This window comes from Papaver somniferum, chromosome 10 (genome assembly GCF_003573695.1).
Source record: "Papaver somniferum cultivar HN1 chromosome 10, ASM357369v1, whole genome shotgun sequence".
NCBI classification, from domain to species: domain Eukaryota; kingdom Viridiplantae; phylum Streptophyta; class Magnoliopsida; order Ranunculales; family Papaveraceae; genus Papaver; species Papaver somniferum.
The window spans coordinates 122,199,729-122,226,255 of record NC_039367.1 but is presented as its reverse complement, the minus strand read 5'-3'; the positions used below and the strand labels follow the sequence as shown (position 1 = coordinate 122,226,255).

General features: G+C 37.1%; 2 protein-coding genes across 2 annotated transcripts; both read left to right on the top strand.

Annotated features, from left to right (window-relative positions):
• The first annotated feature begins 6,259 nt into the window (after positions 1-6,259).
• Positions 6,260-7,872, top strand: LOC113316162. Its single transcript, XM_026564382.1, has 2 exons — positions 6,260-6,921; positions 7,302-7,872. The coding sequence occupies exons 1-2, from the start codon at positions 6,260-6,262 to the stop codon at positions 7,870-7,872; spliced, it is 1,233 nt and encodes a 410-aa protein (XP_026420167.1).
• Positions 7,873-11,970: 4,098 nt separating this feature from the next.
• On the top strand, positions 11,971-12,876 carry LOC113316161. The gene has a single exon (XM_026564381.1). The coding sequence runs from the start codon at positions 11,971-11,973 to the stop codon at positions 12,874-12,876; it is 906 nt and encodes a 301-aa protein (XP_026420166.1).
• The last annotated feature ends 13,651 nt before the right edge of the window (positions 12,877-26,527 follow it).

Genomic DNA, 26,527 nt, shown 5'->3' with positions numbered 1-26,527 from the left:
CAGCCAAAGGGAATTAAAAGCATTCAATTAATAGCATTCTAAGAACATGAAGCTTAGTACAATGATCAAACATTCACCTTCATTTTATTGTTTTCTTATTTTGATTGTCTAGAGTGCAGTTATTTCATAATCTGTGTAGGTCATTTTTAGGTAATATTGATGACATTGTATTTCTTTTGAGACTGATCTTCACATTAGGAAAAGTTACTAAACATGGTTTAGTTTGTGCAGGCTTAGTATGAGCAAACATGGTTGAGATTACAGAAGAGATGTCAAAGAGACCTCATATTCCCTCTCAAGCTGCATCTCAATCTGTGCAACAAAGGTCCAGTACTGTTGCATCTCCGCCACCTCCACCTCCACCATCTTCTCAACCTGAGGTCAGAGAAAGTAGGAAGCGGAAGAGGACATCTTGGGTATGGTGGAATTTTACGACAAATGTTGATGAAGATGGTATTAAATGGGAGAAGTGTAACCATTGTGAAGGTGGTAAGTATAAGATTGGTGGTAAGGAGTATGGAACATCAAATTTGAACTATCATTTGTCTAAGTGTCGGAAGTATTTAGCTACACTAGAATATGCGCAGTTGGGATAACACTCTCTCGATCAGCCTAGCGATCTGGGATATGAGAAGCAAACGGTTAGGGTTACATTCTGTCAATATGCATGTAGGAGATCCTTGATAAAGTTCATTATCACATATGAACAATCTTTATGAATGTGTGAAGGAGAAGGATTTATAGCATTTTGTAGATATCTTGAGCTGAGGTTCAAACTTCCATATCGGATGACCGTCTATCGTGATATTTGCAGGCTGTTTGTGAGTGAAAAGGACAATTTGGTGAACTATTTCAAGGTGAACAAGGTTAGAGTTTATCTCACAACCGATACTTGGACGTACATTCAGAACTACAACTACATGGTAGTTAGTGCTCACTTTATCGATGACCACTAGAAGTTACACAAAAGAATCATATGTTTTTATTTAGTCACTACATGGAGGTGAACATATTGGAAGAACATTGGAGAATTGTTTGATAGAGTGGGGGCTTGAGAGAGTGTTCACCATCACTCTCGATAATTCATCCGCAAATAAAAAAACAATTGAATATGTCAAAGAGAGAGTTATAAGTTGGGGATCGTCAATTGATGGAGGTAAACATACATGTCAGATGTGCCGCCCACGTATTAGATTTAGTTGTTAAGGATGGGTTGAAGAAGTATCATACTTCAGTGGTTAGAATCAGGTCAGTGGTTAAATACGTCACGGCTTCTCCTGCTAGATTGAAGAAGTTCTTAGATGTTGTATCTCTCGAAAGAATAGAATATACAAAGGGATTATTGTTAGATTTGAAAACAAGATGGAAATCCATTTACTTGATGTTGGATGCTGCGGAAAAATATGAAAAGGCCTTTATACGAATGAGATTTTATGCAAGCTAATTGGTGTTCTTTAGCTCTGCGAATCGGCGACGACTCGGCGACAAAATCGGAGACCGACTCGTTCATTAAATTCGTAGATTTTCTTGGTAATCGATCTGAGCTCTTCTTAATTCAGGTGGTTTTTTCCTTTAATCTGATGATTGGTGTTAATATTTTGTTTGGTTCTTACATTTATTATGTCTGAAAATCGATTTTCAAATGGATCTGGTGTTCGATCCAATACAGAAAATTTGAGCCCTAAGTTTAGTTCTTCTGCAATGAATCCTGAGGATCCTCCTTCTTTGTTTATCCCTGATGAGGTCATTGAAGAAATTTTAAATGAATGGAAATTTAGTTTGATTGGAAGACTTGATTTTGTTAAGCTGAAGATGAATGTAATAGCTACTTCTTTAAAACAACAATGGTCTTTAAAAGGTTCTCTGCAATTCATACCTCTGGGAAAAGGTTTTTTTATCATCAAGCTAGATAATGAAGCGGATAGAAGCCTTATCTGGAAGGGATTATGGATGGTTGAATCCCAAACTCTGAAACTCAGAGCATGGGAACCAAATTTCAATCCAGATAATCAGAAACCTCTTCAGCTTTTGTATGGATAGCATTTCTTGGTCTAAGTATAGAATATTGAAAGGAAAGCATCCTGTTACAGATGGGTAGTAAATTTGGAAGAGCAATCAAAGTAGATGAAATCACATTAAAAAGAGAAATTGGCTACTATGCAAGTGTGTTAGTAGAAGTTGATTTTGCAAAATTCATTCCCAGTAAAGTGGTAGTAGAATATAAGTATGGGAAATTTGATCAAGCTGTGCAAATCTTGAAGAAACCAAAATTTTGTAACCAGTGCTCCATTATAGGACACCTAACAGCTGAATGTAGAGTAAAAAGAGGTGAACCACAAGGTACTGAAAAGCTGCAAGAAGTTTTGATAGAAAAGCCAAAGAAGCAATGGAGGAAAAAACCAGCTCAATCTACAAAAGGTTTTGATATTTGTTTTACTCCAATTGAAACAGAGGGTGATCATATCATTGAACATATAGAAGAGCATAATTTTAGTTATAATGAAATAATAGATGCTATTATTCCTCTCATTCAAGGTGAATCTTCATCTGGGAGATTTCGTATTTTACAGGACCAATCTGTAGAATTTAGAGGATCACTTGAGTCACATGAAGATTTTCCACTACTTCCAGTGGGAAAAATTACTACAATGGTGTCCAATGTTCCAGCTATAAATAACGTGGTAATTATACAACCTCTCATTGGTCCTATAGTGTCTCATTCTGCTTCAGCTTCAATTCAGGGTGTTAATTCAAAAACAAAAGAGAGTGATGACATTTCAGCTACTGGCCAACTTAATAACACTGCCCAAGAGAGTGAAGATGTTATGCAGGAGAAACATACTGATACTGCCTCAATTCATTCTTCTACTGATTCAAATACTTCTACCTCAAGAAATGGGGATGATTTTATTCAAGCAAGAAATAAATTTGGGAAAAAACCAAATGTAACAACAAGGAATCAAGCAGCAAGTTTGAATGAAAATGTAAGTAAAAATGCACAAGGTAAGAGAAGTACCTCTTCTTCCCAACCTTCTTCTAAATGAAAGTGTTATATTGGAATTTAAGAGGCCTTGGGAGATTTAAGGCCAAAGATAAGTTGAGAAATATAGTAAAAACTTTTTGTCATTCTTTAGTTATTTTAGCTGAACCAAAAATATGGGCTTCTTTTTTCACGTGAGGAGAGAGAAACTGTGAGGTGGTGCGATTTGAGGAGATTTTTTGTTTTATCGGTCACTTTCCTCTTTCCTCCGTCCTGGACGGCGGAATGACGACGGCGTATGGTGGTTCTCGATCTCTACAGACTGGCTCCGATATTGTAGAGGGTGTTTCTTCAGGAGCTCCTTTTAACTTACTTTTTCCTGGTAATGAATCAGGTTCTTCTGGTCAACATTCAATGGGTTCTAAACCCTCTTCTGATGAATCGTTGAAGTTTGGGTCGGTTACTTGGTAGGATTTTTTTGCTGAGAAGAAAGCTCGGCCTCTGGAAGCTGAATTGAAGTTTCGTAATCCTGCTATTGTGAATGGGAAGAAAGTTGTATCTCACTCTTTGGCGGATTTTGCTGATGACATTAAGAAATGTCAAGATCTGGTGGTCGGAGATTTTGTAGGTAAGAGATCTGCGTATATGGCGGTTAAATATACTGTTGATAAAGAGTGGAAACTTAAGGGTGAGTTTAATATAACTTTACATGGTGAATCTATATTTGTATTTGATTTTGCTCTAGAGGAAGATCGAATTGCTGTTTCGGAGAGGGGTTCTTTCTATATTTCTAGCAAATTATTTGTTATTCTTCCTTGGAGTAGAACTCTTGATAAAGACCTTGAAGAATTGCGTACCATTCCAATTTGGATGAATATTAGAAAAGTACCTTTGTACATGTGGAATCCTACAGGCCTGAGTAGCATTGCTAGTTGTGTGGGTGTTCCTATTATGCTTGATAAACTGACATTAAATAGAACTGGAATAAGTTATGCTCGTGTATGTGTTGAAATCGATACTTCATGTGAGTTTCCTAGCTCTATTCCTGTGTATTTGGATGGTATGCTAGCTTTTGAAGTGGATGTTGAGTACCCATGGAAGCCTCCAATGTGTACCCATTGCAAGACTTTTAATCATTCTTCCATTAAATGTAAGAAAGTGGCTGCAATTGTGCAGAAGAATTCTGTAATTCAAGGTAAGAAGAACATTCCTGATAAGGAAGGGTGGGTTATTAAAGGCTCTAAAAGGAATAGAGATAATATCGAAAATGAAGGTGTTAAGGTTACACAACAGAGCTTGGATACTGGCTCTGAATTGGAAAATCAAATGGAGGGTATTGACCATTCAATAACTGGGATGGATACTTCCAAAAGTGCTCCTCACTCTGCAAAATCTAGCAGTGGTGGTGTAATTGAAACCATTAATATGTTTGAGGTCTTAGTTGAACAGGATCTCAATGTATCTCTTCACCAACCCAAGCAGGCTCAAGGGGAGGGTATGAAAGTTAATAAAACTGGTTCTTCTCTTATTAATAATCAAGAAGGAGGAGCTAGAGCTCATTTTATCAAGACCAATGAAGGGGGTCCTTCAAAGCTAGCACCGGCAAAGAACACAGATCTGAAAAGATCTGGTAGAGGTAAGAAGCCTAATCTTACCCAACTCCATAATGTTTAAAATTGCATTTTGGAATATAAGAGGGCTTAATGACCCTCTTAAACAAGTAGAAGTATCTTCTTTTATTAGATTAAATAAAATTCCAATAATTGGTGTTATAGAAACCCATGTTCAAGAATTATGTGCTAGTAGTATTAGATACAAAATAATGCCTTCTTGTCAATTTCTAGATAATTACAATAATGATTCTACTGGTAGGATATGGATTGGTTGGGATCCTTGTGAGGTCAAGATTTCTATTCTTCATTCCTCTGCTCAGTGTATTTTCACTTCGGTGGATACTGTTAAGGGGTTTTCTTTTGTTGCTACTTTCGTGTATGGCAACAATGATATTATTATTCGTCGGTCTTTATGGGAAGATATCTATAACTTTAGTCAGTATAACTCTAGACCTTGGATTATTTTAGGAGATTTCAACTCCATTATGGCTCCTAATGAGAAAACTGGTGGTGCTGAGATAAGGCCTTTTCATTATCAAGATTTAAGCAACTGTGTTCAAGAGGCTCATATCATGGATCTATCTTATTCATGATATTTCTATACTTGGTTTAATAAACAAGATGCTACTAGAATTGGTTCTAATATTGATATAATCATGGTTAATATGGAGTGGATTGATCAGTTTGTAGATTCAAAGGCGGAATTTCTTCTACCTGGTGTCTCTGATCATTCTCCTGGAATTGCCACTATATTTGAAAAAAAGGATGCATGGGCCTCCACCTTTTCGATTCTTTAATTATATGACTGAGGAACCTGATTTCCTTGATTTGATTAGAAGGGTTTGGACTGTTAAAGTGAGGAGTAACCCTATGTATGTGTTTATGACTAAACTCAGGATGGCCAAAGCTGCCATTATAGATTGGAAGAGAAGTAGATTTAAAAACCTCTCTGAGCAGGTTATGGAGGCTAAGAAAGAGATGACTCTAGTTCAGCAGCAGGTTCAAGTCCATCCTCTTTGCCCTGTGTTGGGTAGAAAGGAAAAAGAAGCAGTTCAACAGTATGCTAAGATTGCTAGATATAAGGAATCTATGAAGAAGCAAAAGTCTAGAGTCCAGTGGCTTGATTTGGGTGATTCTAACACTCATTTTTTTCATAATTCCCTCAAGGAAAGGAGATCAAGGAATAATATTCTTACTCTTACTTCTAGGGATGGTGTGGTCTTGGTGGATGACAAGGAGATAGCTGCAGAGTGTATTGATTTTTCTCTAAACTTTATGATGAAGAAGGAAAGGAGGACACTAATGGCCAATTAATTGAGGATCTCCACTTTGATAAAGTTATTGATGATACTTCTAAAGAGGCTCTTATCAGGCCTATTACTAGAGATGAAATAGTTCAAGATCTTGCTTCCATAGGATCAGGGAAAGCCCATGGTCCAGATGGTTTTTCCAGTCATTTCTTCAAATTCTGCTGGACAATTATTGGAGATGATTTTCTGGCTGCTATTAAGAATGTTTTTAAGAGCTCCAAACTCCTTAAAGAGGTAAATAGTACCTTTGTTACTCTTGTTGCTAAAAATTAGAATCCTAGTGGTATAGTGGATTACATACCTATAGCTTGTTGTGGAGTAGTTTATAAATGCATGCCAAGATTATCTCTCTCAGAATGAAGTTGTTATTGAAGCACTTAATCCATCCCTTCCAATCTGCTTTTATAGCAGGAAGATCTATTCAAGACAACATTCTAGTGGCACATGAGATTGTTAGAAACTATCATAGGACTACTGGTACTCCTAGATGCACCATGAAGATTGATCTCAGGAAAGCATATGACACTGTTAGTTGGAAGGCAATTCTTATTACTTTAAAGAAGATGGGATTCCCTGCTATTTTTATTGGCTGGATTGAACTTTGTATTACTTCACCTAAGTTTTCTATTCTTATTAATGGGTCTCCATATGGCTACTTTGGAGCTAAAAGAGGACTGAGACAAGGGTGTCCCCTCTCTCCCTATCTATTTGTCATGGTGATGGAGCTTCTCAGCATTATTATTCAAAAACAGGTTGACAAAGGTGTGTATGGTCTCCATCCTAGATGCAAAATAACCAGACTGACTCATATCTGCTTTTCAGATGATGTTTTGGTATTTTCTAAAGGCGCTACTAATGCAGTTGCTACTTTAAGGAGGGGTACCATGAAATTCAGTGATTGTTCTGGCCTTCAAATGAACCAACAAAAAACTTCCCTGTTTTCTTCTGCAGTTGGAGATGATGAGATACAAAATATACTTCATATTATGCAATTTCTTGAGGATAAATTGCCAGTAAGGTATTTGGGTCTTCCCCTTCTCTCTACTAGATTGTCTTACTATGACTGTCAGATCTTGATTGCCAAAATTAAAACTAGAGTACAATCCTGGAAATCTAAACACTTAGCTTTTTCTGGTAGATTGGTATTGATTAAGCATGTTTTATCTTGTATGGTTTTCTTTTGGTTATCCTGCTTCATTCTCCCTAAAGAGCTATAAAGGAAATAACTAGTATATTTAAAAGGTTTTTATGGGATGGCTGTGAACTAGGAAAAAAGCATTGTCCTATTAGCTGGTCCACTGTATGTTTACCTTATAATGAGGGAGGGTTGGGAGTTAGATACATTGAAGTTAATAACTTATCTGCTAATCTAAAACATTTGTGGGACCTTTTTTCTAGGAAAGATTCCATTTGGACTGATTGGGTCAATAAGAATCTTATTAAAACAAGAAATATTTGGGAAATGCATATTCCTTCCGATTCTTCTTGGTGTTGGAGAAGAGTGCTAGATCAGAGACAAATTGCTAGAGATATGGTTATTACAATTTTGGGTGATGGAGCAAATACTAGCTTTTTGCATGATAATTGGCATTATAAGGGTAGACTGGCTTCTTGGATGGACCCTTCTATAATTTCTGAGTTCTTTCCTAATGATACTTGCACTGTCTCAGATTTTATTAAAAATGATGAATGGACTTTAGCTTCTTCAACTGATCCTAGCATTGCAGCTATCTTTTTAGAAGTGGCTTCAACTGATTTCCTTACTACAGAGAAAGACAAGGTTATGTGGTCTGTTAGTAACTCTGGGGGTTTTTCAGTTAAAGATACTTATAATTCCTTATTTCTTCATGGTGATAAAGTGAACTGGAGTACCCTTGTATGGTTTAAGATTCATATACCCAGGCATTCTTTTATTACTTGGGTGACTTTACATGGCAGATTAAAAACTAGAGATAAGCTTCTTAAATGAAATGTTATTGCTGCTTCTTCTTGTTTATTTTGTGCTGCTACTGAAGAAAATGAAGGACATCTATTCCATGCTTGTGAGTTTGCTAGCCAAATTTGGAGAGTATTGCTTATCAAAATGGGATATCATAGAGAGCTTTCTAATACTTAGCAGGAGGAAATCCAGTGGTGCATTGATGAATTTAAAGGATCTTCCTGTGTTGTTCTGATTAAGAAGATGATATTCAATAGTTTTATTTATAATATATGGAGGGAAAGGAATTCTAGGATTTTTGAATCTAAATATAATTCTTTGGAATTTATGAGTTACCTAATTGTCCAAGAAGTGTGGCTTAAGGTGAGTGCTCATCAGTTGAAGGATGATGATTCTGCTGTCAACAGGCTTTTCATGGAGAGATGGAGGGTCAACTGTGAGTTCATTTTAAAGCAACCTATTTTATGTGCTTGGCTTGCTCCTACTGGTTATGATGTTATGATAAATACTGATGGCTCAATGTCTGAAGCTGGTGCTGGTTTTGGATCTATTATAAGAGATTCTCTAGGAAACCATTTGATAGCAGCTACTGGAGGAAGTCACTCTATCTCTGTTGAGACTCATGAACTGCAGGGTGTGGAACTGGGTTTAAAAATTGGTCTTGAGATTGAAGCAAAATATATCCACCTCTGCACTGATTCTTTGTCTACTTGCCTGCTTCTTAAAAGTAATAATCCTAAACCCCCCTGGAAGACTGTCCAGATTTGGAGAAGAATTATATTGCTGCTGGGAAAATTTGACTCTGTGAAGATTATTCATTGTTATAAGGAGAGTAATAGAGCTGCTCACTATCTTGCAGGAATTCACCCTTGTTCAAACTATGTGAAGATTGATGAAGCTGAGTTTACTTTGGAGTTTAGAGAAATTCTTGCCGCTGATAGGGCAGGGAAAGTTTTTATCAGACATTAGTCTGTTTTTTTCTTTGCTTGTTTGTTTTTAGTTTTTTTTTTCCTGTTTGGTTGGGGTCGCCTTAACCCCGCTCATCGTATCAAAATTAAAAAAAATAAAATATGGCTTCTTCAGACTTCATCAAAAAACTAAGGCTTCAAGGTATTCACTACAAGATTATTCATAATTCTTATGATGGTAATAAAAGAAATATTTGGATCCTATGGAGCTCATCAATAAATACTCCAAAAATTTTATCTAGTACCAAACAAGCAATAACAGTGGAAGTAGGAGGTGTTGTAATTACTGGTATCCATGCTGCCACACTTACAATAAAGAGAAGGAAACTTTGGCAAGAAATGGAGAAAGTTAATACATTAAACAAACCATGGCTTGTTATTGGAGATTTCAACATAGTGACAAGTATGGAAGAAAAAATAGGTGGTCTACCCCCCTTGAAAATATCCATGAAAGAATTTACAGATTGTTTGAATAACTGTGGTCTCATCCAAGCTCCAAAAATTGATATAGAGTTTTCATGGTGTAGTAACAGAGCAGGAAAAAAGAGAATAGTTTGCAACTTAGACAGAGCAGTCTTTAATGATAAATGGCTATAATGTTATCCAAGTTGGGGTTACAAAGTTGGTGTAAGAGGCTTTTCAGATCATGGTGTGTTGTATGGATCAAATGCTGAAATTCCAAAACCAAAAAACATTCCATTTAGAGCTTTAAAGGTATGGAAAACTCATCCTGATTTCTTACATCAAATACAGAATTCTTGGAATGCAGAGATAAGAGGCAACCCAATATTTATCTTTATGAGTAAGCTGAAAGTTTTAAAGAAAGATATACATCAATGGAATTGGAATATATTTAGGGATGTGACAAAAAAGTTGAAGCAAGCTGAAGAACATGTCTTACAAGCATCTTTGTTATCAGACAAAAATCCCGGAGATAAGGTCCTTTTGAACAACTTAATCACAGCAAGGGGTGTGCAAGAAGTTCTTAGTGAACAACAAAAAGAAATAAATCATCAAAAATCAAGAATCAAGTGGCTAAAAGAAGGAGCATCAAACTCAAAAAATTTCCACATAAATATAAAGATAAGGCAAGCTCAAAATGCTATAGTTGAACTTGAAGACTCAAATGGAAATATAGTGGCTGAGCAACAAAAAATTGCTGACATCTTAGTATCCCACTTTGAAGAAAAGTTTAAATTCCAAGAAGTATGTAATATGCAAGATTTTTTTCAAGACATACCACAATTAGTAAGTGCAGAAGATAATTTGATCTTGGATGCAGTTCCATCAGATGAAGAAGTGAAATAAGCAGTTTTTGATCTTGATCCTGATAGTGCTCCTGGCCTTGATGGGTTTGCAGGGTGATTTTATAGATATGCTTGGGAAATAATTGGAAAGGATTTAACAATAGCCATTCAGTACTACTGGAGAGGAGGGTTTATTCCACAAGGGTTTAATGCAAATTTCTTGCTTCTTCTACCAAAAGTCAAGAATGCCAAAAAAGCAGGTCAATTTAGACCCATTGGTCTAATGAATTTTATCTTCAAAGTAATTACAAAGATTATTTCTACAAGACTTGGTAGTATTATTAAAAATATAGTATCCCCTCAACAAGGAGCTTTCATAAAAGGTAGAAATATACAAGAGAAAATTGTGCTTGCATCTGAATTGGTGAATGAGTTAAATGTCAAAAGAAGAGGTGGAAATATAGGGCTCAAAATTGACATAACTCAAGCTTATGATTCCCTCAGTTGGACATTCTTATTTCAAGTTATGAGAAAATTTGGATTTTCTGAAAAAGGAATTACATGGTTACATACCCTGCTAAAGTCTGCAAGAATATATGTGCTCTCAAATGATGGTCCTGTAGGGTACTTTCAAGTAGGTAGAGGCCTCAGACAAGGTGATCCTTTGTCTCCATTACAATTTGTGATAGCTGAAGATCTGTTGAGCAGAATAATAACAAGAATGATCCAATCAAGACAACTTCAACCTATGATATCAAGGAATGGATTCCATCCATCACATATCTTTTTTGCAGATGATATTTTTATGTTCTGAAATGGAGACAAAAGAAATGTTAAAAAGCTCATCTCTGTTCTTAAAGACTATCAAGCTGCATCAGGTCAAGTTATCAGTCTTGCCAAAAAAAAATGCTTTGTTGGAGGAACAAGTGAGCTGAGAAAGCAACAAATAGAAAATGACTGCAACATACCTCTTTCTTCATTTCCTAATAAATATTTAGGTGTTATGCTAACACCAGGATACATTAAAACCAATCATGTATGGAACTGTGTGGAGCAAATACAAGGAAATCTAGCAGGATGGATGGGTGAGCTTCTATATTTTCAAGAAAGATTAATACTGGTAAAGCATGTACTCTGCAATATCCCCATATACAACATGTCAGTATACAAATAGACACAAAGAGTCTTGAAAGAATGTGAGCAAATTATAAGAAATTCCCTCTGGACTGGAGACCCTGCAACAAGAAAGACTATTACTTTAAAATGGGATAAGGTATGTTCTCCATATGAAGAAGGAGGTCTAGGACTGAGGAGATTAGAAATCATAAATAAGTCTCTGCTTATGAAATTATGGTGGAAAATTCAGAATAACACAAAATAATAGGCTAGATTTTTCCAAGAAAAGTTTTTAACCAAAAATGGAGAATGGATTGAATACTACAAAAAATCATCAATACTACCAGGATTGAAATGGATCTCAGAAGATGTAAAGAATCATTCAAGGTGGATTGCGGGGAACGGTGAAAATATTTCTGTATGGAGAGACATATGGATAAAAGAGAAGCCATTATGTAATATGTACCCTGAAAATAGGTATATGGCTCAATTCCCTGACTTGAAAGTTGGGAACTTAATATTGGAGGGAGAATGGGTAATCCCAAGTGAAATGCTAGAAATGATATCAGTTAATGAACTCCCTGTGATGAGTACGGAAAATGACAGAAGAATATGGTGTGGCACACTCGCTGGAATCTTCACAGTGTCCTCTACTGTAGAATGCATCAGAACAAAATATCCTAAACTCAATTAGCCAAAACAGGTATGGAACCATTCTATCCATCCTAGTGTTTCAAGTAATATATGGAAAATAGTTAGGGGTATTTGCTCCACAAATGAAAATTAGAAAATTCCAAATGGTTTCAAGATGTTGTATCTGTAAAAATGTTGAAGAATCTCTTGAGCATATACTGTGGAACTGCAACTATAGTGAAATTATATGGAGTTGTCTAGGAGGTATATTTTGCTTTAAAAATCCTAAATCTTTTGAAGAAATACTTAACTCAGCAAAGCAAAAAAGCCCCGCAGTAAAAGAAATATGGAGAGTAACAGCATTCATAACTCTCAAAGAATTGTGGTTTCAAAGGAACAGGTGTGTGTATGAAGAAGAATCTTTCAATGAACACAACATAAAGACAAGGATAATGAAATTCACTACAGAGAGTGAAGAAAGAATGAAGAACTATATGTGGAATACATCATATGACCTTCAAATACTGAAACACTTTGGGATGAAATGCAGAAAGTTAAAATCTGTTGTTGTTAAAGAAATTTTTTTCAAGTTGTCACAGAGAAACCAACTTCTGCTATGTTGTGATGGGGCTTCAAGGGGGGATCCAGGGATTGCAGGTCATGGAATAATTGCTAGAAATAATGTTGGATATTGTGTAATATCCATTGCAGGTGGATTGGGGATTGCAACAAATTTCTTTGCAGAGATCATGGCAGTCTTGTGTGCAGGTGAATGGGCAATCAAAAATGGGTTTAGAAGACTCCTCTTCAGATCAGATTCAAAAGCAGCAATAGCAGCTTTTAAAAATGCCAAAGTTCCATGGTTTGCAATATCCAGATGGGAGAAAATTTGTCAGAATGTCAGAGAATGGGATTTCATCCACAGTTACAGGGAGATAAATTTTTCAGCTGATGACTTGGCAAAAAAGGGTGCAAATCTACAGAGTGGTGAAAAACATATATACACCAGTAAACCACCATTTCTAATGAACTTAGAAGATGAATTGAAAACATATTATAGATTTGGATAACACATGAGAGATTGTATTTTTTTTGCTTTTTGTATCATCTTTTTTGAAACTATATTGTATTGTTTGAACAATTTTGGTTATCAATAAAATTTATTATTAAGCAAAAAAAAAAACCTTTATAAGGCTAGGACGGTCAGATAAAGCATTTCATGAGAGGTTTATCTTCGATATTCCCGATGAACCAGAAATGGGTGATGATATTGATGATATTGACTGTACCGATGTTCCTGATGAATTAGAATCTAGTTCATAATATTCTGATGCTCCTGAAGAACCCTTAGTTGGTCGGAGAAAAGCCAAAAATAAAAAGCCTTGCGTGCATGCTCCTGAAAAGTATGATTGGGCTAATGCTCGAGTCCTAGTTCAGTTTCTACAGGTATTTTATGTTTCTTTTTCAACCATTTTAGAATTGATTGCATGATACAAAACTAGGTCTGAAACCAGTAGATAGATTGTTGGCTGCGATAAACAAGGTCTCATTCTCTTTAACTATCAGCATGATTATAAATATTTTCAACTGACTATAGATGCATAAAATAACAATTTAAATTTAGACATAATACATTTACTTCTGATTCAACCTAGTGCTTGGCGTCGTTCCTTTATTTCTTTTTTTGGCCGCTCCAGTTGTATCTTGTTGTGTTTGTTCTTTCATGATGTCATTCTCATGCATATTCTCGGAACTTTTTCACTGTGTTTGAAGAAATATTTTAGAAAGTTCTACAGGATCGTTAGATGTTTTCTTGGTAGTTAATTTTTTGTGAAGGAAACACCACATAACTTTATAAGCATCTGCCGCAACTACATCGGTTAAGCAGAGAAATTTTTTGATGGGAGCGTTTTTTGAAGGGGGCATGGGGACTAATGATATGTTGACACATGCACTTGATATTAATGAATTCTGCTTCCAAAAATATCAACACCAATTAAGAAAACAAATTTTCTCTCCAAAAATACACTTCTTTTATATTTTTGGAAACATAATTCATTAATATCAAATGCATGTGTCAACATATCATTGGTCCCCATGCCCCCTTCAAAAAACGCCTCCATCAAAAAATTTCTCAATTAAGCATACCTGTTATGCAACTACTCTTGTTTGCAAGCATGTGTTTTCCCAATTAAGCATGTGTATCCAACTTCTTAGACCAGTAAACTTGGAACTTGTTATGGAAATCAGAACCAAGGTTATTTATCATTTCTTGCCTCGTCTATGTTTATGTTTTTTTCTCATTTTCTAGACAACTTTTGATGCTCACTTAGATAACAATTAGTACTGTTTCTACAGGTATTTTACGAAGCCACTGTTGAGTTCTCTGGTTCTACCTATGTCACTTCGCATACATTTTTGGAGGAAATTAGTGATGTCCGTGGAGATTTAAATGATTGGCAGAAATCTCATGATAATCCTTACTTAAGCCATATGGGTGAGAACATGTTACTTAAATACAAAAAGTATTGGGGTGAGTATGAAAACATGAATCCTTTATTGTTTATTATTTTTCTTCTCGATCCAATAGAAAAATAACGTGGATTGCAAGTAATATTAGAATACTTGATTATGCATGATTGTTTTGGGGTAAAAACTGATTCTGTTGGTTTTGGTAAATTTGGGTGTGTTGATGAGAAATGAATCTAAACCCCCAAACAAATGCACTGCACGGGAGTACTTTAGATTCGAGAGATCAATCTGTACAATCCTGGCCTAAACCAAGAAATGGCCGTTCCAGTCTTGCTTCGGTCACAAAATGAAAGAGAAGGGTTGATCTTAGGGAGGGAAGCGAAGAAGGTGTTGAGATCAGAATGGTTAACTCTGAAGGTGTGGCTATTTTATGACTTGTATCAGAATATGGAACTGGCTTGCAGAATGTAAGCTATCAGTTCTTTGATGATTTTCTGGATACTGTGTTGTTAACCAAAACTCTGTTGTTGGTTGAAATAGGTTGAAAACCTATTTATATCAGTCATAGTTGCACGCACCCTGATCTCATAGGAACTGGGAATAGTTGAGTGATGGAGGAGTGGGATTGTGCAGGATGGTGAAAACCACGTCTCCACTATGAGGGGAAGACTAGGTGGTTTCGTCCCACTACTTCTCTATCGTCACTAACTTCCCTCATTTCCTGACACTTTCTTGTAATAGGCGTGTTGCACGCCGCACGCTGTAGACCGCCAGACCAATACCCTGATGAACATCCCCCAGTTTGTGACATGTTTGATGTCTCAAGTATTTTCGTGGAAAATATGCAGCAGGATGCTGAATGGGTCTTGTTTGCAAGACCTAGTTATTCTTACCAATCACGCGCAATCTAGGTGGCGGGTGGTCATGTGTGAGTAGCTGCCAGGAGCTATCTATGTACATTAAAGATGTGGTGATCGGTCCCTATAGGATAATGGTGGCTGGTAGCCATTTTGACATCCTATTGGTTGGCCCAAATTAAATCTAAACCGGTTAAATTGGATAGCTAAGTGGATGGCTGAGATGATTTGCAGAAGTTTGTGCTAATTCATGAAATTTCGTAATCAGAAAATTCAGATGTGAGACCCTCACTAAAACTGCTGTATAATTCTCATACGAACTCGGATTTTGACGATCCGCCCCTCCATTCTTATCAGAAAAGAATTTTCTATCTTTACACGAGAGAATATTTAGGTTTTGAGCTCTTTCAGGAGGTGAAAACAGCCTGACAGTAAAAACTCAGGAAGAATTCAGGAGGAATTCTGTCAGTTTCAGTCATGACCTAGTTCGCCTTTTAAGCTATATCTTTTAGCTCGTTAATCCGATTGATGTGATTTTTTAGTATGTTATGCTAGAAATCCACACGAAACTTTTTTCATGTAGCTCATATTAAATTTTTTACCAAATGCTCCCAGTTGTTCATCCAATATTTGGGTGATCGTTTAGAAGCCATATGGGTAGGTCGCGGCGTGGTCGATTGTTCCTTATGGAAGAGGGGTGGCCGTTGATCATGTCCACAGCTCGTTATGGAAAAGGGGGTGGCCGTTGATCATGGTCACAGCTCATTGTGGAAAAAGGGGGTGGCCGTTGATCATGGCCACAACTCGTTGGCTGCCTAAAATAAGGGTTAGGCCGGCCGATTCGTAGCCTTAGCATGGCGCGTTCATGGCCCGCATAAAGCGGTAAAAATAACAAGTAGCATAGTAGCGTAACAGCGCTACAATGGCGCACTAGCGCCTGCCAGTGGTGTAGTGGCGCCTGCCAGTGGCATAGTGGCGTAGCTGCGGCCACTATATCTTGGCATATTGGTGTTAGATCCAAATATGACTCAACGATATTGGCTTCTCGTTTCTGTATCAAACTTAATGCCTAGGTGGTATTATTTGACATGGTACGACATAGTGGTCCCGACCAAATTAGGGTTTGGCATGTCGAAACCCTAAGTGGCGCGTGTGGCTATGTGGCCGCGGTATGGTGGCATGGTGATGCTTGTCCGGTCGCGTCAGGAAGCGGCCAAGCTTGATAAATTGACTGGCCAAAGCGTGCGGTCGTGATCATTTTAAGACTGACATGGGCCGTCTATATTAGATTCCTTAAGGAATTAGGCGCGTCGACCAACCAACTTCCAACTTTATTTAAAAGTGTGTATGGCGCGTTTAAAGCGATTTGATTGGTCGATGGGAAATGGGACCGGCAAGCAGCAACATGGAGCGTGTCCAGCCGGCCACATGTGGCGCCTTCTAAAGCCAAGTGGCGCGGCCACGACTCCTTTTGCCGCTGCTCTTACTTGCCGCAGTTCCTCTTTATTTCTTGTTTTCTGATTTTGGCAGGATCTTGCTCCTACTAGCTCCATGATGGATCAATTTCCTAGTTTGCCTAGTGAAAAAGCGGGGGTCTAACAACACCACCCAATATTTCTCTTAGCAATCTATATGGACTAAGTCCAAAATACTTTCTAGAGAATCAACTAGACAGTCAGACTCAATCTAGGTAAAAGTATCTCAAGAAGTTAATATCTCTCTCTTGTTTTGATTTACTCAAGCTAATAGAAATCAACGAGTCCTAATCAAACACAAGGAATAACTTGGACGGTACCAAAGACCAATGTCCAAGGATCAATCAATGATAATCAAAAAACCAAAGGTTGGATTATACCAATTGATGATCTACACGCACAACCTGTATTATTTCAATTATAAAGATAAACAATATAATATGGAAACTGAAATAACATAGATACCAGAAATTTTGTTAACGAGGGAACCGCAAATGCAGAAAAACCCCGGGACCTAGTCCAGATTGAATACACACTGTATTAAGCCGCTACAGACACTAGCCTACTCCAAGCTAACTTCGGACTGGACTATAGTTGAACCCCAATCAGTCTCCCACTGATCCAAGGTACAGTTGTACTCCCTACTCCTCTGATCCCAGCAGGATACTGCGCACTTGATTCCATTAGCTGATCTCACCACAACTAAGAGTTGCTACGACCCAAAATCGCAGGCTTTAACAATAAACAAATATGTCTCACACAGACAAGTCTATCAAAGGATCAATTTGTCTCCCACGGAAAAACCCTAAAGTTTTTGTTCCGTCTTTTGATAATAATCAAGGTGACCAGGAACCAATTGATAATCTGGTCTTATATTCCCGAAGAACAACCTAGATTAATCAATCACCTCACAACAATCTTAATCGTATGGTAGCGAAACAAGATGTCGTGGAATCACAAACAATGAGACGAAGATGTTTGTGATTACTTTTATATATTGCCTATCGGAGAAATCAAACAATCTCAAGCCAAACAATATGATTGTACTATTACGATAGAAGATGCAAGATCAGATCACACAACTACGATAAAAGTAGTATCGGTCTGGCTTCACAATCCCAATGAAGTCTTCAAGTCGTTAACCTGGTTTTAGAATAAGAAAACCAAAGGTTAAAGGAGAACCGACTCTAGCACGCAAAATAGTAGTACACGTAAGGTGTGGGGATTAGTTTTGCAGAGTTGCTAGATGTCCCCTTATATAGTCTTTCAAATCAGGGTTTTGCCTTAGTTACAAAGCAATCAATATCCACCGTTAGATGAAAACCTGATTTAGATTCAAGCTAATATTTCTCAACCGTTAGATCGAAAACTTAGCTTGTCATACACAAATGACTGTACGCTTCTAGCTTTGTTAACCGCACCCAAACGTGTACATTGTTGGTTCAACAATAGTCTAACCAAAATGGTTAACCATAAGAGCATTTCATACCAACCATGTTCTTCTTCACCATAACTAATTTCAAATGACTCGGATGAACTAGTTAAGAGAGTTGTTCAATTGCAAGGAAATCTTATGTAACTATACAAGACACAATTGAAACAAAGATGATTTGATTCACAAGAATCGGTTGCAAAAGCATTCCGTAGTCTTTTAAGATTAAGTTCAGAGATCATCTTTAGATATATAACCTTCTCAAGTTCGTAGACTAGGTTCGCGGACTTAAGACACCGGACAGAGTTTACAAACTCCAGCAGAAATTCTCGGGTTTGAGAACTTCGCCGGTTCGCAGACTGAGTTCGCGGACTTGGCTCACGCAAGTAGTTTGTCAAGTCCAGCAGAAATTCTCGGGTTTGAGAACTTCGGTAGTTCGCGGACTTGGCACTTGCCATACTTCCGGTTCTCTTGATCAACAAAGTTCGAGAACTTCCGTTCAAGGAATACATTGGTTATGTAATCTAAACTCTTATTCCAATCATTGAAACATTCTTAGAGGACGTTATATAGTTGTTACACCATTTCTCGTCAAAGCAATTTTTAAAGTGATTGAAACATTCATGACTTTCGTCACTAAGTAAAGATAAACTTGATCGAAGTGAAAAGCTTACCAACACATATTTCGAGATATAGATAGGCGAGGTATACTTGGCTCGAAATACCAAATGTGTATAATCTAGTATATATATATATATATATATATATATATATATATATATATATATATATATATATATATATATAGCATACGACTATTGTCTCAAAGAGTAGGAGATAGAATAGATAGACTTTTGAGTGACAAATAAGTTCAAGTCTCCACATTCCTTTTTGTTGAGAAGTTCCACCGGTTCCTTGAGTAGTCCTTCTACTTGTATGATGAATCGCCATGAAGTCCTTGAGCTCAACTGCACTTACTATCCTAGTCCGAGACTTAGCTATAAGAGACTATAAATCAAGACTTATAGTTTTGATCACTAACATTGAAAAACATGCTTGAGATAGCAACGCATGCGAGTTTGACCGAGCAGTGCTCTAACAATCTCCCCCTTTGTCAATTTTAGTGAAAAAACTATCAATACATATGGAATACAAAAAAGATAATGAAACTTTAGTAGCTCTTATTCCACATGTCTAATCTTCAACATTCCTCGAAATCTTCATCACTTCCAAGTATTCCAATGATCCCAAAGGTTGTAAGTTTAACACCATCGTTGTTGAAGACCCGTAGCTATAACAATGAGAAAACATCGGTCTCGATCATTGTTATACAGTGTCATAGTATTATTACACAGTGTCAAAGTTCAATTGTATCACAACTTCACCAATAATACTATGGTGATATGTATCACTCCCCCTTAGTCAATACTCCATCTCACATGAAAACCACTCCCCCTTACACAATGATCCGAAAACCATATGTATTTGTAGTGTGAACTACATATTAATTCTCCCCCTTTTTGTCAATAAAATTGGCAAAGGTACAAGAACGACTTCATAATGAAATTTATGTAAGAGACATTTCATGACTGAGAGAAAGAAACACACATCATCTTATTCAGATGCAATCATATAGCCGAAGCTAACAGCACTCATCAAGGAGTTTAAAGATACAAGATAACCCCTCTAAAATTCCACAGCTGCACACCCCTCAAGATATGACCATTAAGCACAAGTTCAAAAGAACTCTCCCCCATTTGATGTCATTACCGAAAGAACAACAACGAGCGATCTTAATTTCAAGAGAAAAGAAGGATTTTTATTGGACTCCAAAACCATGAAAATGATTTTTATATCTAAAAATCAATCAAATTAATCATAAGTAAACCCATGATTAATTTAATCGGAAAACATAATCAAATTAAACACAAAAGTGATCAATTTAATTTATTGTGCTTAACATAAGTAAACTTACGGAGCAACGACTAAGTTAACCATACAAGAGAGTGATTGGCTTAATCGTTCATATACTCAACATGAGAGAAACTTGTGGAGTAATAACTAAATAACCAACAAGATGATTAATTTAGTTCTAATATGCTCAACATAAAGTATCTTACGGAATAACCAACAAAGCTAATAAAAAATAATCAACTTTGTATTGTGCTCAACATAAGACACATTAAGGAGCCTCACGGTAATACAAAGAGGATGGATCAATGAAGATCAATACCGTGGAATACACAAGGATTCATTCTTTTGCACACGCATATACAATAGCAATAATCCTTGGATACAAAAGATTTTAACCTATCTTCCGTCAAAGATTGACAATATAGGCTTAACTTTTGTATATATCAAAAGTCTATTCATTCTTAAACCAATAAATGAATACCGATCATGAACGACTTTACTTTTGAAAAAATATGGGACAACATAGTTCACGGACGTAAACACCAATATCCCATAACAAATTGCAGTATAACAAATCATAAAGATTAAATAATGCAAAACATCATCCTCCAAATAGTTTTAGAATTTAAACCAAAAACCCTAAAAACAAGAAGATGAAAATAATAGCCACGGTTTGCAAAAGCATTCCTTAGTCTTTTAAGATTAAGTTCAGAGATCATCTTTAGATATATAACCTTCTCAAGTTCGCATACTAGGTTCGCGGACTTAAGATACCGGACAGAGTTTACAAACTCCAGCAGAAATTCTCGGGTTTGAGAACTTCGCCGGTTCGCGGACTGGGTTCGCGGATTTGGCTCACGCAAGTAGTTTTTCAACTCCAGCAGAAATTCTCGGGTTTGAGAACTTCGGCAGTTCGCGGACTAAGTTCGCGGACTTGGCACTTGCCATACTTCCGGTTCTCTTGATCAACAAAGTTCGAGAACTTCGGTTCAAGGAATACATTGGTTGTGTAATCTTAACTCTCATTCCAATCATTGAAACATTCTTAGAGGACGTTATACAGTTATTACACTATTTCTCGTCAAAGCAATTTTCAAAGTGATTGAAACATTCATGACTTTCGTCACTAGGTAAAGATAAACTTGGTCGAAGCGAAAATCTTACCAACACATATTTCGAGATATAGATAGGCGAGGTATACTCGGCTCGAAATACCAAATGTGTGTAATCTAGTCTATATATATAGCATACGAATTTTGTCTCAAAGAGTAGGAGATAGAATAAATAGACTTTTGAGTGACAGATAAGTTCAAGTCTCCACATACCTTTTTGTCGAGAAGTTCCACCGGTTCCTTGAGTAGTCCTTCTACTTGTATGATGAATCACCATGAAGCCCTTGAGCTCAACTACACTTACTATCGTAGTCCGAGAGTTATCTATAAGAGACTACAAATCAAGACTTATAGTTTTGATCACTAACATTGACAAACATGCTTGAGATAGCAACGCATGCGAGTTTGACCGAGCAGTGCTCTAACACCTAGGTTTAGTTTCGACCAATAGGTTTCGAAATATCGCGCAGGGCGCAAAAACCCTGATTTTGTAAATTAATAAAATTAGGTTAGAAAGATTGAATTTTGTGAGCTGACACAAAATCAATCAATTTCTGGTGAATTTTGTGTGTTCAAACAAAATCATTAATTATGTTTCAGAGGGCATCATAACCTTGCATGCCTCTAATTGAGTATTTCCATGCATATCTTAATCCTGACACTTCGGGAAATTCATGCTACTCAGTTGCGAGCGAACATTAATTGTCATTTCATGTCAACATCATGAGTTCTGCTGGGGAACATAGCATAGAATGAATAATAGGCAGGCTCCAGCATTGGTGAGTAAAGCAGCTAGGAGCTTAAATACTCATTAGGCTCTATACTAGTGAACAATTCATCTAGGAGATCGAGTTTCAATATAATATGAAGAGAGACATAGGCACTCATCAGATTCTGATATATTCTTCAAATTCCTTGCGGAATATAGACATATCAAGGTCTATTACTTCTGATGCCGGGTCAGGTAGACATACTTTTACAGTTTTCTCCCTATACTAAAAACTACCATCAACAATGATATTCCTTCTATGAAACAAAGATTGGTAAAAAGTTGGTTAGATAAAGTGAAAGAGGATTTTAATGAATTATTTACAACTTACAAGGCAGAATATACAGGTGTAGGAAGTGTGTTAGCCTCGTCAGAGTCTGTAGGTGAAACTGGTGGTAGTCCTAGTCAAGAGAGTTCTAGTTCTACGTTACATAGAAAGAGAAAACATAAGGCACGTAGAGAAGAACGTAAAACCCAGCTGTCTACAATGGAGGATTTTGACAAATCAGAGGTGGAAAGATATTTATCGGAGCAGATTTACTCACCAACAAAATACAAGAAAGAAGGTTCAAAGTTTGATATATTGACTTGGTGGAAAATCAATGCTGCAAGGTTTGATATTCTTTCACTCATAGAAAAAGACATACTTGCGATTCCCATCTCTTCAGTTGCAAGTGAATCCACTTTCAGTACTGGAAAGAGAATTCTTGGTCACTTCCGAAGTTCTTTAAGGCCCCGAACAGTGAAAGCACTGATTTTACTGCAAAACTGGTTGCAGATACCAATTGACAAGGATCCTTCTACATTTGGAGCTGAGGAAAACGAGGATGACGTCTTAGAGTCAGGTATACAACTTTCCATACTCATTAATTGTATGTAAATACACTATACTTCTGCTACCTACCTCAGTGCATTATTGCAAAAATATTGAATTAGTTGTGAAGTCTATATATATATAGGCAGTAAACATTAGGAGGGTGGTACAAAATTTGCGACAGTTATCTTATGAACAATGCTTAGTATCTATCTACTTAAATTTGATGATGAATAAAAACCTTAGGTCCCTTAGAACTTAATAACATCCCTACGTGGTGTGTAGCTCTTCCCTATCTTACTCTGCGGTTTTGTTTATAGGTGAAGAATATGTAGCTAGTGGTCCTAAACTGGTAAGACTAACTGATATCACACCTTACATTATTCTGATTCAGTATTATATTTTCCTTCCTTGTGATTGGTTTTTTGAGATAAAAAAATCCATGTACTAGAGAATCCATGTGGAACGATAGATGTATACATATCCGTTTTTCTTCTCTTTTTGCCCACTTGGTGCGTACGATGTTATGTAATTCGCCAACTAGTGTGTTTTGTTCTTTATTTTCTTCAAAAAAGTTTTCTTCCTCAAATAACAATATGAGTTGCTCTCAACTCTCAAGAAGGCTATGGAACTCAACCTGACACATGTAATTTCAGAGAGTGACACTGTGCACTAGTTGAAAAGATTTCGCTACATGACTTCAATGGCCTCAGTACTGCTACAGATATTAGTTAAAGAACTTAATATCCTTAACTCAGCAATGCATGTTTATGAGAGTGTATTTTTGGATCAATTGGGGTGTTCCTTCCTTTGTTAAATTTCTATGGCTTAACATTATATCATCTGTGGAAATTTTAGAGTAATATACAATATGTACCAATGTCTTCTCTGTGTTAAATTTCTATGGCCTCAGCACTTTGTATAATTTGTTTATCTTTCCGTGATATGTACAGAGAGTGCCCCCTCTTTTGGCTTAAAGAAGAAAAACAAGGATAATTACAATGCGACAAAGAGTGACTATTTCTGTTTTGTCTCTCATCATATGCACGTTTGTGTTCATTTAGTTTGTAAAGTGGTTCAACTGTTTGTAGTAATATACAGTATGTACTAATGTCTTTTAAACCTCGTTCTCTTTTCATGATTGTGCATTGTTGATATGTTACGATTCTTAATTAATCTTTGTTAATAAGCTTTCATATGTAGCGTATAAAGATATTTTGATGTTTATTTGGTGATCTTAGTACGTATTTCATCATTGTAGATGATGATTGAAGAAGAAGGTCATATGAAGAGATTTTTATGATGATACTCTTATATGAAGAATAAGGTTACGTGATGAACATGGAATTATGCTGGGATTCATCGGCAATTTTGAAAAGAATGGAACTTTTGTTTCTTGAGACTACAAATGGTTTTGTGCCTGGCAGGATGCTTTTGTTTGTTCATTTTTAACTTGTTAGATTGGCAGTACCAATGGGTACATATTTAGATAGGCTGGATCTTATTTGTTGTGATGCTGCTAGATTTTTTTTTTTTTTTTTGGGAAGCATTTTTTGTATACACAGTCAAGGTACTAGTAACCAGAAAGTCCTAAACATAGGAAAAAAAACGGTTATACCCGCCACCATATCCGATCCGACCCGCCAATTGATGGGTCGGGTAGGATCTTACCCGCTTAGTGGCGGGTAAAATATTTCTTACCCGACAGTCAGTGGGTAGGGTGGAGAAATAGGCCACATCCTACCCACCCTACCCATTGTGCATCCCTACCAAGAACATCCTTTCGAGATACACTAGTCTTATCGGCCCCATCATATGGACACAGTTGATTCCTAGCACATCATTGCAAGATACGTTGGTCAAAGACAAGTGAGCCGAAGTCTCGCAGAGACATTAATAGAGCGTAGAAAGCACTTTCTCTCTCTTCATGACGAGTCCCAGCTGACCACATAGAGATTTGGATCCGTTAAGAGAATCTTCTTAGAGATTTTGATCCGTCTTCAAAATCTCGGAGAGATTGAAATCTCTCTTCAAAATCTCGAAGAGATTCAAATCTCTCCACAAAATCTCAAAGAGATTCACATCTCTTCTCAAAATCCCGGAGAGATTCACATCTCTCCACAAAATGCCAAAGAGATTCATATATCTCCTCAAAATCCCAGAGAGACTCACATTTCTCCTCGAAATCCCAGAGAGATTCACATCTCTCCATAAACTCTCAGAGAGATTCAAATCTCTCGGGAAATCTCAGAGCCGAATATTTCCCATGATAGGCACGAGCTCCATGTAGGAATCGAGTCTCCTTTTCAGACTCTCCACACGAATTCTGAGGCATCCCATGCCTTTTCACGTGACTCATCCTAGTCATTCTTACAAATCGGAGAATATCTCTCTATCTTGGCCAGCTCGGCCAAAGAGAATATTTATCTTTCTTAACACATCATCACAAAGGCTTACTCAGCTTCGCACAAATTGGGGGGATAACAATTAGGGTTTTGGTCTGGCGGTCTACGTCATGTGTGAGAAATACCCGGCTTATTTCTCACCGAGGAAGAGAGTAAAGGCGGTGGAATAATGAGATAAACTCAACCTAGGTTATTTCTATCTATTCCTGAAGAGACAGGAGAATTGCTCCGCACGGCACGGAAAGCAATCCTTATCTTCACCGACTTGAGATTAGAGAATTCAACTATAAATAGGTCATATATTTCTCTAATCTAACACAGATCTTTCTCATAACCTCTCAGAGCAATTCTTCTTCAAACCCTAGGATTCTCTGATCGCTCTTCGTCTGCTTCCCTCCCTAAGACCAGCCCTAAAACTCTTCCCTATGGCTGAAGCAGCCTTTGAACGGGCACTGTGCGTGGTTTAGGCAAAGACTGTGTCCTCAACCTCCGGTAACTCACTTTCAGAAACCCTAGAATATCACTTCTAACCTCTCTCAGATTTTAGGTAACTACATTTTGGCGACCATAGCGGGAGGTTGTTCACTCAGTTACACATCTCAATCATGGTAACTATTCGGAAGGAAGCCGATTCCACCAATCCAAACAAAAAAATGTTCCATTGATTCAGTCTCTATAAATCCATTACAGACTTTGTCGAGAGAGTTATCCCTACCAGCGCTTTCTCTCTCTTTCTAGTTTGACCTTAATGAATAGGTTAGTGCGTCCCATATCACCTGGATCTCTTCCTACATAAACGTCCCATTAACCTACTTCCACAAAAAACCTACTTCCAACCCTAAAAATGTTGGCTAAAGACCCGAGAACTACTGGAGACCCAACAAAATATTGAAAAATCTCAGATCGATATACAGACTTATCTGAAAATGCCTTTAAAATTACCAGTAGGGATATATCCAATGAATATACATCGATTACATGTTCCCTAGATAAGGAATACTAAAAACTGTTGGGAATAGCACAGACGGATCCAGTCTGTCCGCAATCGGCCTCACCGGAGAAGATGTATCTCATTAAGAACACGACAGAGTAAAGGAGCAACCATCCAGCTGGCCCCATCTCTCTCCAGGACCAGATGGTGATCTAAACTTGGAGATTCTGACGAATATTTGCTCCGAAATTCGTTTAGGTCAAGGGCCCTCAACCTGATCACAGGTGACTCGGGAAGTTTACTCCACTTTATTATTTTACTTATCACTCTTTAATTCTGTATCAGATTGACCTAGTTCTTTTTCTGTCGGATTTGTCTTTTCGTCGTTTACAGGATAAACTTAGCGAAAACTTGGAAAGGTTGCAAAAAATTCGTGACCTAGACAAAAGCTTTGCAGAGCCGCATAAGGTCATAAATCGCCAGCCGAGATGCATCTTGTCGTTTTCTTGTTTCATAGGATCATGACCAGAACGCGACAAA

What these genes read in the sequence shown, in the direction of transcription:
- LOC113316162 (XM_026564382.1), top strand. Translation starts at nt 6,260, where the DNA reads ATGAAGTTGTTATTGAAGCACTTAATCCATCCCTTCCAATCTGCTTTT. An exon ending in GAGGATAAATTGCCAGTAAG is followed by an intron (nt 6,922 to 7,301) that starts GTATTTGGGTCT and finishes CCTTTTTTCTAG; the next exon opens with GAAAGATTCCATTTGGACTG.
- LOC113316161 (XM_026564381.1), top strand. Translation starts at nt 11,971, where the DNA reads ATGGTTTCAAGATGTTGTATCTGTAAAAATGTTGAAGAATCTCTTGAG.